We start from the raw sequence: 16551 nt of genomic DNA on the forward strand, positions 1-16551 counted from the left end.
TAGAGAAGGGAGAAACGGGAGCGGAAAAGAATAGAAGGAAAGCCGAGGAGGGTTGGTTTTCCTTTTCAGTGCACCCGAGAATCAACCTGGCTAGTGAGAAGCTGGCATTGCTTCTGTGGGCCTCTATGATAACCCTACACTTTGAAAACAGGATGAGCCCCACTGGGAGCTGTTTATCAGCGCCAGTGCAGCTTCAGTTACATATGGAATGGGGAAACCAGCAAAGGCACCCAACCAGTGAGAGCCCCTTGTTTCTGGTTTCCGTGCATTCATTCAAAATAAACCCCATTCTGGGGCGTCCCTTAGAATAACATGTTTCAACCGTATATGGAGCCGGGCAAAAGGGATGTGTGGATGTGACCAGAAACACATTCTTAATTGTGTCCAAGAGAAGTCTATTTATGACTCCCTCATCATACTATAACTTAATTATTTAACTCCAAAATCTGGGGCTGTTTATGGAATAAGCAGATGTGCGTCTCAAAGAACCTCAGACTTTTCCCCTGAAGTGTTGATAAAAGATATTAACCTGGTGCTTGTTAATCAGTTGGTTTTCTGATGTGGGTGGGGTTTTTTTGTGTTTTTTTTTTTAAAGCATGAGGTCACAGCAGATGTAGAAAAGATCAGCTGTGCTGAAATCTAAAGCACACACGATTGTTTTTGCAGTGTATCCACAGGGACCTGGCGGCACGGAATATCCTCTTGTCGGAGAAGAACGTGGTTAAAATCTGTGACTTTGGCTTGGCCCGGGATATTTACAAAGACCCTGATTATGTCAGAAAAGGAGATGTAAGTTTCAAAGATGAACCTAGTGGCCTGTTAACCTGCAGAATTCAAACTCCTCTTTGCAAACTTCAGGACCTGTGTTCAGGAGGAAAGGAAGTGTTTCTCCTTTCAGAAACTTGCTAAGTTGGAATCTGATTCCTTGCCTTCTACCCTCTTAGGCACGCCTCCCTTTGAAATGGATGGCCCCAGAAACAATTTTTGACAGAGTGTACACGATTCAGAGTGACGTGTGGTCCTTTGGTGTCTTGCTCTGGGAAATATTTTCCTTAGGTAAGTCACTTCTCTTGGTCCTTCCACCCAGACTCCAAACAAAATGATAAATCCATGGCCCGGAACCACCTTTCCCTGTCTTATATTCAACCTCTATTGAGTGGAACTTACTCGCAAGCTTTGTGTTGTAAAAATCTTAAAAAAAGGAAGAAAAAATATATAGGTGAGCAGTAGGTCAAGAAGCAGGTTTGGGGCTTTCTATAAGAGGAAATCAAATTACAAACATCCCATTCCTGTCTTATTCTAGGTGCTTCTCCATATCCTGGAGTAAAGATTGATGAGGAATTTTGCAGGCGATTGAAAGAAGGCACTAGAATGAGGGCCCCTGATTACACCACACCAGAAATGTAAGACCTTAATAGTATCCTTTGATTCTCTTTCTTTTTTCACAAATCTCCCTGCCTAGATGACATTATATGCACCTCCTTCATGGCCCTGTTTGCGTCCTACTTCTTTCTTGTAGTCCCTCCTTGAAAATCTCAAGCACAAAGCTATCCCTTCTTCTTGAAATGACAGCATGATATATCTGTCCCATTCAATTAGTTTTTTAAAAAAATTATATCTTGATCTGTAATTTTCCTTTCTGTACACATCTGATGCTCCAAGTGTAGGGGAGCACCAAGTGTCTTTTGTATCTCTATTGAGCATCTTGGCTCCTGGTAGACTCTTTGTAACTGTTTACTTATTCAAGTGCTTGTTTTCAGCATCAGATCAGGGGGAAAGAGGCAGTTAATAACATCAGTGTTTTGCTTTTCTAGGTACCAGACCATGCTTGACTGCTGGCATGGGGAGCCCAATCAGAGACCCACGTTTTCAGAGCTGGTGGAACATTTGGGAAATCTGTTACAGGCTAATGCTCAGCAGGTTAGTGACCTCCATCCGATAAACTTCTCTAAAGAGTACTTTGGTGTCTAGGACTTCTCTACTGCCTAGACCTTGTCATGGCCACCATGCTATAGTCTCAGCCACTGAATAAGGAGCTATATTCTTTTCAGCTTCTAGTCCTAATTCATATCCTAGGAGCAGACCACTCTTATTCCTACCAATGCATCTTTTTAAGCCTTCAGATGCTCTTCTAAAGTAACAACAACAACAAATTTGTAAAGCTGATGTAAAGAATATCAACAACGGGTGGAATTTCAAGGAATTTTTAATATATTCTGCAGGCAAACACACATAGCTTTATTTTCCCCCCAGTAAAAATCTGAGGCCTCCATAACGTCCATAGGAGGATTTTAGACTTGTAGCCTTTACCACTAGAAAGCTAATCTGCAGTCAACACCTCTTACTACAATGAATGGAAGCCAATTTCCTCCTGCTTTTCTTTTGAACGGCTGGGGGACAGTGGATCAAATCTGTCTTTATCATGACCCTTTCAAACACTTAAAGGTATCATCTTGCCCTTTATTTCTTTTTTTTTGATGAAATAATGTTAAATTAGGCAACCTTTGCTTTTAGAAGACCTGTTTTCCTGCACATTTATTGCTTTTCTCTAGACCGAGATCAGTTTTTCCATTGCCTTGGAATGTAGAGGCTAAAATTGGACAACATGCCCTTTAAAGGTCCTGGCCTGTGTGGGTAGGGCTTTGTGAACAAATGATTTCTCAGCTCTGCGGGGCCCTGCATGTTCTTTTGCTGCATCTGTGCCCACAGCCTGCTTGGTCTTCATTGTGGCCACAGTGCTCTGTGTCTCCTTACCCATCTGCTTAGTCATGAGCTCCTTGCGTAGACTTTCATGTGCACATCCCTTTCAAGTGCCCTTTTGTTTTGACAAGACATTTTTAATGTTGTCTTAAAGGTTTACGTTTCTGACATGAAGGCAACAGACCCCATAACCAAGAAGCTCCCTCGGCCTTTGTTTTTTTCATGAAAAGGCCTGGGAGGACTGCAGCCATAACAATAGCACTCTGTGTTTATTGTTTCAGGATGGCAAAGACTACATTGTCCTTCCGATATCAGAGACTTTGAGCATGGAAGAGGATTCTGGACTCTCTCTGCCCACCTCACCTGTTTCCTGTATGGAGGAAGAGGAAGCGTGTGACCCCAAATTCCATTATGACAACACAGCAGGAAGCAGGTACTATATATGGCCAATCTCCCCTGTTTATGGGGGAGGAGGGTGCTTCAAGGTCACCTTGGGGAGGGGGGTGGAAGGAAGACCTTTCACAAAGCTGCTGCATCCCACTTCCACATTAAACCGTAGTCCTGAGGCTAATAGAAAGAGAAGTGCTCCTTGAAGAGGGCCCGGGTAGGTGTGTTTCCGCCCATCTGTAGCCCACATTGTTGCTGTAGCTCTTCCTTTTCAGAATTGTAAGCCCTGCAGCTGCAAATAGCTGGAATGCCACAGTTTGTTAATCTCCAGAAAGAGAGACCAATTTTACAAAGACATCTGTATTTAAATTATCCCCATGTACTCTTTTATTAATGTGAATTAAATGGCTCAGGAAAGACTCAGGAAGGAGGAGTTCTGTGCCTATATGAAAACACACTTGTGCCTCTGGGGCTAGGATGCAGTGTGCCAGGGGGATGTGCCCTGAATTAGACCGGACAGCACATCTTCAGAAACCCCTCCCAAGTCTGATTTTCAGGGTTTTATTTGCATAATGAGACTTCTGGGCTTATTTAAAACACATGCACTGCAGTCCCACCCTGATTTGTAAAGGGGTTCCGAGGGCAGCTTTCCTTTTTCTGTCTCCCAGCACCTGTGCATGAGGAAAAAGTTGATATGGTTTTCTACATTCTGATATGAAAATTGCCCTTTACTGAGCCCGGGACTACTTCCCTTTGCTTTGTTTCTTCTTGCACCACTTTGGGTGTTTTCCTCCTACCACTGGACCCGCTGACAGGATGGGCCCAAGCTGCCCTGGTGCTGTGCTGTGGCTAAGGGAGGGACGCAGGCCTTGAAGCCCTTGGCCAGGTTGCCACATAGAAGATGAGGAGGCACCTGGACATTTGTGCCATGGAATCGCACTGGGCAGCGGAAACTCTGTTAAGAGAGAAGAAAGCTCAGAGGGGTTGGAGGCCAACAAGTGAACCGCCCATTCCTTTTTGTCAAGGACTCTTGGCTTTTTCCAAACAGCTTTTCCTTCTATTTTCTGATTTTGCACACGTGATAACTCTCAGTGTTAGGCAAGGTAGAAACTGTTCCCTTTTTTTGATGTAGATATTGAATGTGAGGTTCAGAGGGATTACCTGGAGGAATACAATATTGTGATTCAAGATCCAGATAGAAGTGGCGTGGACGCCCAGGTCAGCCCCTTAGCAGCTGTGTGCCCTGGGGCAGATCTTCACTGGGGCTGAGGCCAGATCCCTGGTGTTTGAAAATGATTGTTTTGAGAATTACCGATATAACGTATTTCCAAGGGAATACACTGGCACTTAGGGAGCACTCCATAAATTATAGTTCTTACGTGAGCGGCTTAAAATCACATCCCCAGGATGAACCCAGTTTCTCTGATATCGAACGCAGTGCCGCTTTCTCCCTCACCAAAGAGGGGCTGTCAGAGAGAACGAGCAATGGAATGAACGCCTACAGTTCCACTCCCGAGTTTTAAAAAAAAGTCCTAGTTCAAGTTCAGCTGGCCTTCTGGTGTGGTAATTATTCCCGCAACACTATTGCCTTCTCGTTGATCAGAAAGCCATTTGATCCTGAAGCCTGTTCCGTAGGTTTTCTGTGACCAGGTGGAATGAGGACCAAGTCGGCAGCATCTTGGCTGGCGTGGGCGCTTTGCATATGGTGCCGAGAGTGGATGAAGTCATGTTTGTGTAATGGAAGTGCCAAACGCGGTGCAGGATCTGAGACAGGGCTGCTAACATTTATCCCCAGAAGCGTGGACAAATGTGACATCACACTCCAAGCACAGGCCTGGCTTCTATTTTCTGCCTGTGATTTTTGAATTGGCCTTTCCAGTTCAGTTTCTCTTTTATCCAGCCATAATTTGAAAAATAAAATGGAAATTGGAATCTTTTGTCTGCATGCCCTCCCAGCCGCCTCCACCTCTTCTCCTTTTATAAAAATAAGACTCCACAGTCACATTTTAATCATCTGGGTTCAAAGAAAGGCGGAATGGAGGCATCTGCACACGGCACACTTCATTTTGTGCTTCTGCTTCTCTGGGGAGAGAGAGCTGAGGGGGGTGGGGGGTACCTCTCAGCGGACTTGTTTCCTCCTCTCCCAAATTTCCAGTCAAGTAGAAAAGCTGAGGAGTCTTTCTCACTTGCTTCCTCCCTCTACTTTTCAATTCCATTGCATTATAAGTAGAGCTGGACAGAGGCATCACTGTGGGAGCCAACCTCATGATTTGCTGCCTGGTTAAAAATATGTGTTCAGCATTTATTTAGAGAGAGGCTGAGAGGTGTGCGGGGGGGGAAGGGTGGGGAGGAAGGACCACCGGTGGCTAGACTTAGCTTTGTCTCTCGTTTCCCCTGAGGATCAGCTCTGGCCCCGAGTTTGCATGCTTCTTGCAAGAAAACACATATTCATTGCACTCATCTTTCTTTGAAGGCAGTTTGGAGACCATCTGCGGTTGCTCCATCATTTCCCCTGGTAGTTTCACGTCCCACTCCAAGCAGCTTATCAAAGATTTCTTTTCAGTTCTCTCACAGAGAAAGGTTTTGGCACACAGCATCTTCTTCATTTTGGTTAATTGCTGGTGATGACTAAATGTTCCTTGAAGATTGATGCATGGGACAGTCTGCTAGCTAGAGGTTTCTGAATTTGGCTCTGATTTTAGACAGCTTGAAGCAAAACTGTCTTATTTCCATCTTTTGTCTATCTTATACCCCACAGCCCGCTTCTCCCCACCAACTCCCATCACACAGTCTGGCTACACATGGGAGAGAGCAGTGCTGTGCACATACTAGGTGCTTAATAAAAACCTGAACAATCAATCATATGCACTGCTCTCTTCTTCTTTTTCCTTCCTGGTACCTTTCCAGGGGAGGTAACGTAGAGCAGGTAAAACAAAACAAAACAAAAAAGCCAACAACAACAACAACAACAACAAAATACACCCCCTACATGAGCTTTAGTGTCTAATACCTAAGTGTGAATCCCAGTTCTAGCCATTTCTTCCCTGAGTCTAAGCTGCCTCTCCACATGGGAAATAACACACACACACACACACACACACACACACACACACACACACGCACGCACACACGCACACACACACATTCATACACACAACCTGTTTTGTAGTTTTGGGAGGAGAAAATGCAGCAATATCCATGAAAATGCCTTTTTAACTGTGAAGGGCCAGCAACTTTTGGAGTTACTGGGCTCAGAAGTCAGGGAGCTGCCCTTTCTAAGGAAGCGGCGTTATTGCCCAAGGTCACCAATTTTAGTTGATTCTGTATCCTGAATATCTCTTGAATCTGTCCACTTCTCCCAATCCTGTAAGCGTCCCCTTTCTTTAGGCTCCTCTTCTTTCTCCCAGGTGAGTGGGGTTGCCCCCTCATTGGTGTCACTGGCTCTGGTCTTACCCTCCTCAACCCTAGAGAGAGGTGTGTTTGTGAAGATGCCACATGACGATGGTTGAGGAGCATCTAGCACAGTGCCTGGCACATGAAGGGATTCCTGAATGAGCGAGTGAATGAATGATTGACTATGCTTCCAATAGTTTTGAGCAACTGCCACTTTTTGGGACTGAACTTAGGAGAAGGGGACTTTTTCTATCTCCATGTATACCATGTCTTGTTTCTTGTGGGATTTCCTGAGTGAGGAAGTCACTGTGAACCTCACTGGCTCCTCTCTGTAGGAGGAAGAACCAGCCTCCTGGGGCAGGAGAGGGAAACTTGGTTTCAAGTCTCTTCCTTTGGCCCAAGCGAGTCCTCACTCCACTCATTCACAGAAAACATAAGGAAACACAAATTAGTACATCCAGAAGGTTGCCTATGGTGGAAAGCATGCTAGGAAAAGAGTGAAGAGTGAATTTGTTGTCCCTCCCTGCGAAAAGGGCTCTCCTGCACACCACTCAGGCTGTCAGTGATGTTAACCGGATGGCTCCGACTCACCCAAAGTCACGAGGCAGGGAAGGAGCACCCCCTGGACACGGGAGATGTTGTCTGACAAGTCCCAGTCTCTGGGATCCTGAGGAGAACTGGCACCCTTTTGAATACAAAGGAGGAAAGAAGCTTTGGTTAATAGACCATCATTCTTTCTAAGAACACTTACCATGTACCAGTATTTACCACCTCATCCATCCTCCTTATTCATCTTTCTGATGGATGGAGGGAAGGCGATGGCCAATACATTTTAAAGATGAAGCAACAGAGGCATAGAAATATTTATGACATTCCCAAGTTTGTGTACACTTTGAAATAGACAAAATATCTCGTGACTCTTATATCACTGCCCTTTCCTAAGACCAGCAGCTCTGAGGGCTGGAAATAGGGGACAGTGAGACTCAGCCTGCCCCTGTCTACACACAAAGCTGCTATTAAATGTAGACAGAGGTGATTATCTTCTGATCCTGCTGGGTTCAGCATCCTATAGTGACATCTCAAGGCGTTTCTCTTACCCATCTTCCATTGGACATTTGCTCTGTAGACATTATCTAGAAACATTTTCCTACGACATGGCCAGGAAGCTGTGAAACACTCTCTCATACAGCGAGAACTCAGCAGAGCAGTTGCATGCAACAAGGAAGCCAAGCAGAAGGCAGTCAATCACTTACTTTGCTGCTATTGTCTTTAGGCCAGCCCTGGACCTCAGAAGTATAATTCAAAGGAACAGGGGCTCATCTGGGCCCCTCAGTGAGATTATACTTTTAAATGGACTTTCACAGGAAATTAAGCCTTTAATGTGTGCTAGCAGAGAAAGATTTTGTTTTGTTTTTCTTTTCCAAAGGATGTTTTGAAGGTCACGGTTAAACTTGTGGTTGAAAGATAATGAATTTAGGTATCACTTATGGTATCTGTAGCCAAATATACCACCACTAAAATATAAATATTTGTTCTTTTACAGTCAGTATCTGCAGAACAGTAAGCGAAAGAGCCGGCCTGTGAGTGTAAAAACATTTGAAGACATCCCATTGGAAGAACCAGTAGTAAAAGTAATCCCAGAAGTAAGTACATCTTTTAAAAATAGTCTTAGAAATCATACAAAGGACGAAACATTAGCTAAATAAATATTAGCCTAGGCATGAGAGTCTTGGAAGCTCATTATAAGGCTTTCCTTGAGGGTCTGTGTCATGGGGTCCCTACTGAAATGAAACTTAGGCCCCCTTGCTTTTTCTATAAGTAAAGCTCCTGGTTCAAGGGTCAAGATATTCCACCTTCATGCCCAGTTACAGTCAAATGTAAATAGTATCACTGAAAAAGAGGGATGGAAATGGGCCCCTCAGCATCTTTTTCCTAAATTCTTCTCCTTTTCCCGGTCTGGGTCTACTTCTAGGATGCAGTTGCTCCCTCTTTCAGCTTGCAAAGTTTCTGGCTATGACACCTTTACCTCCCTCTGCAGAACATTGGAACATGTTGTCTGATAAATGGGTTAAGAAATCGGTTTAAGTAAGTGGTAGGTCAGTGTACACGCTCAATCAACTGTGGCATCTCATTGTCTTTTAAAAAGGACAACCAAACGGACAGTGGTATGGTTCTTGCATCAGAAGAGCTGAAAACCTTGGAAGACAGAAACAAATTAGCTCCGTCTTTTAGGTAAGGTTCAGCCAAATAGAAATGACAGATTTCAACAGGAATTGTAGGCAGGAGCCGAGAACTTTCAATGTAGGTGCAGAGTTTTCATGTTTTGTGTCTTTGTTGGTTGGGAAAATTTGCATCAACCTAAATAAGAATTTAAACAAATAAAACAATTAAAATAAGTGGTAAGTCTAAAAAAGAACTTGAAATAAATTAGAGGATTTTTAGAAGATTTGTCTGGTACTGGCTAAATAACAAAGAGGCCATTATTAAAATCTTGTGGACTCTGAAGAATTTTCAAACCTGTATATAAATGGTGCATCTGTTCTTAAGAAGCGTGACATATAAATAAGATAATATCAATTTGTTTAAGATACTTAACTATTATTGGTTGAGTTTGCCTACATAATTGTGGGAAAAATACTAACTTTTGTTTTGAATATCCTTTACTCATGTAGTTCCCTAGGAACTTATAGTTGTTTTACACAGATGTGCCTAACAGATAAATGAAAATCTGTATTTAAAAGAATAATAGGCTGCAGAGTAGTTATTTATTTGCTAGTGGGTTCATTCTAAGAAAGAGTAGAGAAGATTTTTATCTACGTATAATCTGTTGTATAAAATGGGAACACCCCTGGGTTATTGAGTGATGTTCATGTTGAAAAAAAACCCACATTAAAATGTGCAATTGTGCTATTTTGTTTGCCTTAAGGCCAAGGTAAGAAATTGTGAGAGCCAATCATGTTTTATTCACTGATTCAAAATATATTTATTCAGCAATAACTATGTGCCAGTTACCATGCCATTGCTTGAGACACTAAACTTATTTTATTGGGATTGGATTGAAAGAAAAAATTGCATTTCTAGTGATTTGAAATCACTTTTACGCCATATATGAGCATGGAGTTAATAAAATCCATTTTGCAACTTTTAACGAGAATAATTTGGTAAAGCACTTATTGAGGGGAAAACCCACATCTCAGAATGGCTTGAGAAATGTAAATCTTGACATTTTAGGTCAACATAGCCTACACGTCGCAGCTTTGACATAATTATCATCTGTCATGATTCCACACCATTGAAAACATTCTCTTCATGCTGCTGACTGATCCAGGTCCTCGGTCCTTCCAAAGAATGTGGTTTTGATGAGCAAAAAAGCAGTTTCTGACATGTCTGGCTTGATTGCACACACACACACACACACACACACACACACACAAGTTATTAAAGTTTAATGCTGCTCGAGAACTCTATTGACACCATACACATGCCTTGTAATTCCCTAGTTGACAGTGTGGGGAAAGCACAAGTGGACTTTCAGAACATCCCAATTTCCTTTTATATCATGAAAGAGTCCCTTTGGCTCCTATCATTGTATACAAACCTGTCACTCCACAAGGCCATAAAAATGCTCCATTGGTTGGAGCCTTTGCATAAGTCAGGAGACTGCCTTTCATCTCATCTCAGGCTTGAAAGATTCGGACCTGAATAAGAGGACTTATCTGCAAGGACAAATTCATGCTAGTACTGAAAATAGACAATGTCTGAGTAAACCTGATACGTTGGTTAACAAGTGGGAGAGATAGGGGCTGGTGTCTCCAGGGAGATTACAGCCCACATAGAGTTGGTAATGGGGTTTGGGGAAGAAGCCAAAGAACTGTCTTCTCTCTGCCAACTTATACAGCTGCCATTTTTTTCACAGTGGACTGATGCCCAGCAAAAGCAAGGAGTCTGTGGCATCTGAAGGCTCCAACCAGACCAGTGGCTACCAGTCTGGGTATCACTCAGATGACACGGACACCACCGTGTACTCCAGCGAGGAGGCAGAACTTTTAAAGCTGATGGAGATTGGACCACAGGCTGGCAGTGCAGCCCAGACTCTCCAGCCCAACTCTGGGACCACCCTGAGCGTTCCTCCTGTTTAAAAGGAGGCACCCAAATTCCCTACTCCTGGAAATCACATGTGAGGTGCTGCTCAGATTTTCAAGTGTTGTTCTTTCCACCACCAGGAAGTAGCTACATTTGATTTTCATTTTTTTTTTTTTAAAAGGACCTCAGACTGCAGGGAGCCAGCCCTTAGGGCATTTCCTGACAAGATGCCTGTGACCCAAGAATGTGTTGTGTCTTCTCCCAGTGTTGACCCTATTCTCTTTTTCATTCATTTAAAAAACATGTGTGATGCTCCGTGTTGTGGGTCTCCCCCAGGTTATAACAGGAGAAGTTCAAGAAATGACTTTGTCCTCCAAGAAGTAGCAATACCTGGGGAGTTGACACCTCTGTAAAACTAGAGCTGATCCAAGCAGTGGAAGTGCTTTTGGTGTTGAAGATGGGACAGACCGTTAGGGTTGAGGCCATCTGAGAAGCTTTGCTTAGGATGTGGGTCCTGAGCCAAGTGTAATTTGGGGTTTGGGCTGATAGAAAGGAAGATGTCGGCTTGCTTTGAGAGCCTACTGGAGCCTGCAGGTGCATTGTGTTGGCTCTGGTGGAGGTGAGCATGGGATCTGCAAGGGAATGTAAAGGCTTCAGATGAACTTACTGGTTTTAGAAGGTTGCGTGCTCTTCCCGGTTGGGCTAAATGAGAGTTCCTTGTGCTGTTTCCGACTCCTAATGAGAGTTCCTTCCGGACTCTTACGTGTCTCTTGGCCAAGCCCCAGGAAGGAAATGATGCAGCTCTGGCTCCTTGTCTCCCAGGCTGATCCTTTATTCAGACACCACAAAGGAAGGACATTCAGAAGAGGCCTCCTGTCGTGTTGAAGAATTCTGACTGTACAGACCAGCTTCGGGTTTCTTCTGGATGAATACCCATATACTGTCCCGACGTGATACGCCTGAGCCTGAATGCAGCAGGTTCAGTGTCAAGCTGGGGTGTCAAGGCCTCAGAAAGGAGTTTACCCTTCTGTTCCTCTCTCCCCCCGCCCTTCCCATTCACCCCGACTAGTCAGTGTTTCAGTAATTTGGCCTCTATGTCCTAGTCAACGCTAATTTGGTTTGTTCACTCTCTGAATAATTATTAGTCAGATTTCAAAATTATTTTATAGCCAAAGTTATAACACCTATTGTATTGTGTAGACTTTTAACATGTAAAGCTATTTCTACTGGTTTCTGCCCTTGTTTTTTCCTTCTTAAAAAACAAAATGTATTTTTCATTTGGTACCATAGTGTGAGATGCTGGGAACCATGACTCTAAAACATGCTATGGCACATATATTTATAGTCTGTTTATGTAGAAACAAATGTAATATATTAAAACCTTATATTATATATAGGGAACTTTGTACTATTCACATTTTGTATCAGTGTATGTAGCATAACAAAGGTCATAATGCTTTCAGCAATTGATGCCATTTTATATATATATATAAAAAAGACACCGAAAAACTTGAAGGAATCCATTTGCAAGGTTGACTGTATCTATCATTTCTCTCACTTCTGAAATGAAGAAGGGGAATCAGACCTAATTATTATGTGGTGGTTTTTCATTTTTACTTGTTCCCTTATTCTTCTTATAAAGGATATTTTCATAAAATGTTTATATACTTTATAAACCAATAAATGTATTCTTAGTAAAAACATACAATGTTATAATAGTATCCTAACTATTTTGAGGGCACATACTTCTTCCTGACCCTCCCTCTTCTTCCTCAGGACACAGATAACTCACGCACATGTGCGCTCTCATTGTATTCCAAGTACTTTTGGGAATCTGAAAATATGGACTGGGAGATATATGTGCTGAGTTCTCTAACAGTATTTGTGGCCATCCATGAAAATCAGAGGGTGAGAGGCCCCGAGATAGGTGGCCAGACCCAAGCAGTGTAGGGACGCATGGGGCATATGGATAGTGTTCCATAGTATTTTACTCTAGACTTACAGTGTCAGAACATCAGATCCAATGATGTCATTTCCAATGATTAATTTTGCCTGAATTCAGTAAGTGGAATTACCTAACAAGTCATTGACATCAATTAGTATCCCTATTCTTTGTAATACAAGATTTTTATACAATGTTTATATAGTCAAATATGCCTATCTTTCTAAAATGGTTTCTAGGTTTTTTGATCTTATTGAAGAAGGTTTTCCTAATTCTAAAATAACCCCAGATTCTAAATTTTCATTTTTTTTACATTTAAATCATTTGGGATTTATTTTTATATATGGAGTGAGATAGGGGTCTAGCTTTGTTTTCTTAAAGCAGTTGTCAACAATGGCAGCACCATTTATTAAATACTAGAGGCCCAGTGCATGAAATTCATGCACAGGGGGCAGGTGGGTCCCTCACCTGGCCTGCACCCTCTCACAATCCGGGACCCCTTGGGGGATGTCCGACTGCTGGTTTGGGCCTGAGGATTGGGCCTAAACCAGCAGTCAGACATCCCTCTTGCAGTCCAGGACTGCTAGCTTCTAACTGCTCGCACTCCTTACCACCTGCCTGCAGCAGAGGTGGCGGGAGAGGCTCCTGCCACAGCCACTGCACTTGCCCAGCCGGGCTTGCACCCTCTCCAATCTGGAACCCCTTGGGGGATGTTTGACTGTTGGTTTAGGTCCAATCCCTGTGGGATTGGGCTTAAACTGGTAGTCGGACATCCCTCTTGCAATCTGGGACCACTGGCACCTGATCACCACTACCTGTCTCTGCCTGCCTGTTTGATTGCCCCTAACCACTCTGCCTGCCTGCTTGCCTGATCGCCCCTAATCACCTCTGCCTCAGCCCCTGCTGCCACAGCTTCATCAGGAAGGATGTCCAGAATGACATCTGGAAGGTTGTTCGGCTGTCCAGTCTAATTAGCATATTATGCTTTTATTATTATAGATTCCTCTTTCCCCTCCAGCCCCCCAGGGTTGGGAAAATATATATTGAAGCACTTTTCAACCCTATCATCTCCCTGAGACATTCTGCACAACTTTATGGTTAAGAGGGTGGCTATGTATGTGTGGTTCCTGGGCACAGCACTTACAGATTGGGCCCTTGTCCGGGGTTAGTGGATTGGGGTCTTCTGACAGATGTTGTGAAACTGTAGGTCAGGCCTGGCCTCTCCTTTTGCATTATCACAGTGTCATCCAGTAAGCGAATAGAAGAGCCTAGGTTATTTAAGATAGAGGAAGCCACCGAGAAAAACAGAATTTTCTTCATTTTAGGAAAAAGAGATTTTGTTTCTCATGAGCGGCCCCTGGCACTGTTTCCAATGCCAGGAATTTGGATGCAGTTAAAACTTCACACTTTATAAAGAAGTACTTCCAGCACCTCCGGCAGAATGATTAGGAGGTGAGGTTTGGCCTTCTTCTTCCTCTCTTTTCTGTCTTCCACGCCCCTTGTTCTTAGCTCCTTTTTTCTCCTCATTCACCCCATGTGTTAAGAGAACTTTGTGACTTTCGTATGTGTTTCCTGCATGGTCCTATTTTCAAAGCTTTAATTGTGTTTTAGATGAGGCCAGGACTGTCTCCCCTTGGCTCCTGCCCTCTCTCCTCTCTCCCTTTACTTGCTCTGTTCCTTTCTCTCCTCTCAAACTCCTCTGTCCCTCACCTTCTGTTTCTCTCTTTGCACTCTTCTACTCCTCCACAACCTCCACCCCCAACAGCCCTTCTCAACCACATCAGCAGGGAAAATGAGTTGTTGGAGACTTAAGTCCATTACTCCTGAACTAGGCTTTCCTATTAATGCACATTTTTTTTTGTCCTCTTCAGTGAAAGGAAAGAAGAAAAGTAAAAATCTCAAAGCCACAGCTTGTCTTTCTTTCTGCCTCTTACTCAGATAAGGTTCACCAAGATGATAAAATGCAGGTAAAGCCTGAAAGCTAAAGCCTTGAAACAGTGGTTTCCATACATCTCTTCACATCTGCATGCTCTTCCTCCTTAATGGCAGTAGAAGCCACAGCCATGCCCTCCTGGGTGTGTAGTGAGCAGGGCTCAAGCGGGGGTTCTCATCTCTTCTTACACAATTGCATTTGCTACATGAATCTCTTCCATGTCAGGGCTTAGACATAAGTGAAAATCTAGGCAGTCTTTGTGAAAACAATTTTAAGCCTCTTTTCTTTTTTGGGGGGGAGGGGAGGTTACAGAATGATCTTAGGTGAGTAATTTACTTTATTTTGAATGAAGAGAAGTAGAGGAATCTGGGAAGAGCAACCCAGAAAGAAATTTAACAGCCAAATTGGAGGAAATTTAACAGACATTCTGGAGGGGAAGTCGTAGGACATACAAGCCCAGCAGAGGTCTGGCTAGAGATAAGGATGCTGAGTTAGGAAAAAAGTTCCCTAAGAAAAAGGAAGGCCACTGATAAGACAAGCGTTACAATAAACTGATTGATATCAAGTGAATGTTAGTGAGAAGACCTCTAATTGTACCGTTCTTCACAATACAACACAAGGCTTTTATATAACTGCTAGACACCTGTACAGCAGCATTAAATTCAGCAGTGTCACTCATTTAGTTAGTTTGTTTGTTTAAAAATGAAAGAATAGAAATATATGGTTTAGTTGTTTATTTTGGCCCCACCCATCAGTTAGTCCAGGTACTTGAGGACCTGTGCTCAGTGTACTTACCTGTAGCTGGTGACAGCGAGCCCTCTTACCTTTATTGTTTGACACTCTCAGCTTTTAGATACATTGCAAAAGGAAAATGTCAGGGAATAAGAAAACTGGACTTTGCTCTAGTTTTGACCCATTCTTTGCTCTGCGTGTGCTGTCCCTTTTTCAGAAAGTAACATTTTGGGGGAATAAGTTCAGGAAAGTGGGTTGAGTTCTTGAGTATTGAATGTACTCTCACTGCTGGACTGTCGGCCCCTGCCCAGCTCACAGGATATGGGTGTGGAATGACTCACCAAGAGCCCTCTGAACTGCTGCTCCGAGGAGAGGTTTAATGGGAGCCTGGCGCTGTGCTGTGTGGGTGATCTCTTTAAGCTGAAATGACTTATCCTGACAAAGGGGATCGAAAATATTTCACTCATTGCCACAGAGAGAACATAAATGGAAATAAAAATCCAGATGCAAAGTAGAGAATTCAAGCTGGATATACAGTGACTAAAAACATCCCACATTCATCCCCCAGGTTAACAAGAAAATTAGCAGACAGGATCCTGCAGCACGGCCTTCCATAAAACCAAGTACCAAAGACTCAGCCCTGAATAGCAAACTTTAAGTGAGTAATATTTTGTTTGTTTGTTTGTTGTTTGTTTATGTTTAATTCTACTTACAAAATGCTTACAGTGCACCAAATACTCTTTTGAAAAACTTACTAATATTAACTCAGTTAATTAATAGGCACCCTAGCTCTAACTGGTTTGGCTCAGTGGATAGAGAGCGTCGGCCTGCGGACTCAAGGGTCCTAGGTTCGATTCCAGTCAAGGACATGTACCTTGGTTGCGGGCACATACCCAGTAGGGAGTGTGCAGGAGGCAGCTGATCGATGTTTCTCTCATCGATGTTTCTAACTCTCTATCCCTCTCCCTTCCTCTCTGTAAAAATCAATAAAATATATTAAAAAAAAATAGGCACCCTAAAGCAAGATGTAGGCAGCACAGTTCACCAAGCCAGAGTAGGATACATAAAACGATCCTCATTGCTGGTTTTCACAAGTGTTTGTTAGGCATTTACTATGCTGCCAGGCACCTTAGCAGGCAGTGGTCAAAACTATTTCCTTAGCTACACGGGTTAAGGGTTAGCAACAAAACTCTGGAGAAGAAAAACGCCAATTTTATTTCAGAACTCTCTGCATATTCTTATCATCTTATCAATGATTGAGCATAGTTCTCATTATTGACTCATTCTTTATTCAATCATTCTTGAATAAAGATCTGAGTTCAAGAACCCTTTTAGATATTGTAATACATAGATTCTACCATGCCGGCACTTAATCTCACTT

At 43.1% G+C, this 16551-nt stretch overlaps 1 protein-coding gene across 2 annotated transcripts in view; it reads left to right on the forward strand.

Annotated features, from left to right (window-relative positions):
• KDR (kinase insert domain receptor) overlaps nt 1–11976 on the forward strand; it is a 42483-nt gene extending 30507 nt beyond the window's left edge. Inside the window, exons 23-30 of one of the 2 annotated variants that reach the window (XM_006757801.2) lie at nt 667–789; nt 945–1056; nt 1304–1403; nt 1815–1920; nt 2982–3133; nt 8024–8123; nt 8627–8712; nt 10397–11976. In XM_006757801.2, the coding sequence (XP_006757864.1) occupies nt 667–789; nt 945–1056; nt 1304–1403; nt 1815–1920; nt 2982–3133; nt 8024–8123; nt 8627–8712; nt 10397–10619 (1002 nt within the window). In that variant the 3' untranslated portion in view covers nt 10620–11976. The remainder of the gene's footprint in view (nt 1–666; nt 790–944; nt 1057–1303; nt 1404–1814; nt 1921–2981; nt 3134–8023; nt 8124–8626; nt 8713–10396) is intronic. The other variant, XM_015560093.1, reaches the window with a different exon arrangement.
• The last annotated feature ends 4575 nt before the right edge of the window (nt 11977–16551 follow it).

The sequence above is a fragment of the Myotis davidii genome, unplaced genomic scaffold, assembly GCF_000327345.1.
Source record: "Myotis davidii unplaced genomic scaffold, ASM32734v1 scaffold173, whole genome shotgun sequence".
Lineage (NCBI taxonomy): Eukaryota > Metazoa > Chordata > Mammalia > Chiroptera > Vespertilionidae > Myotis > Myotis davidii.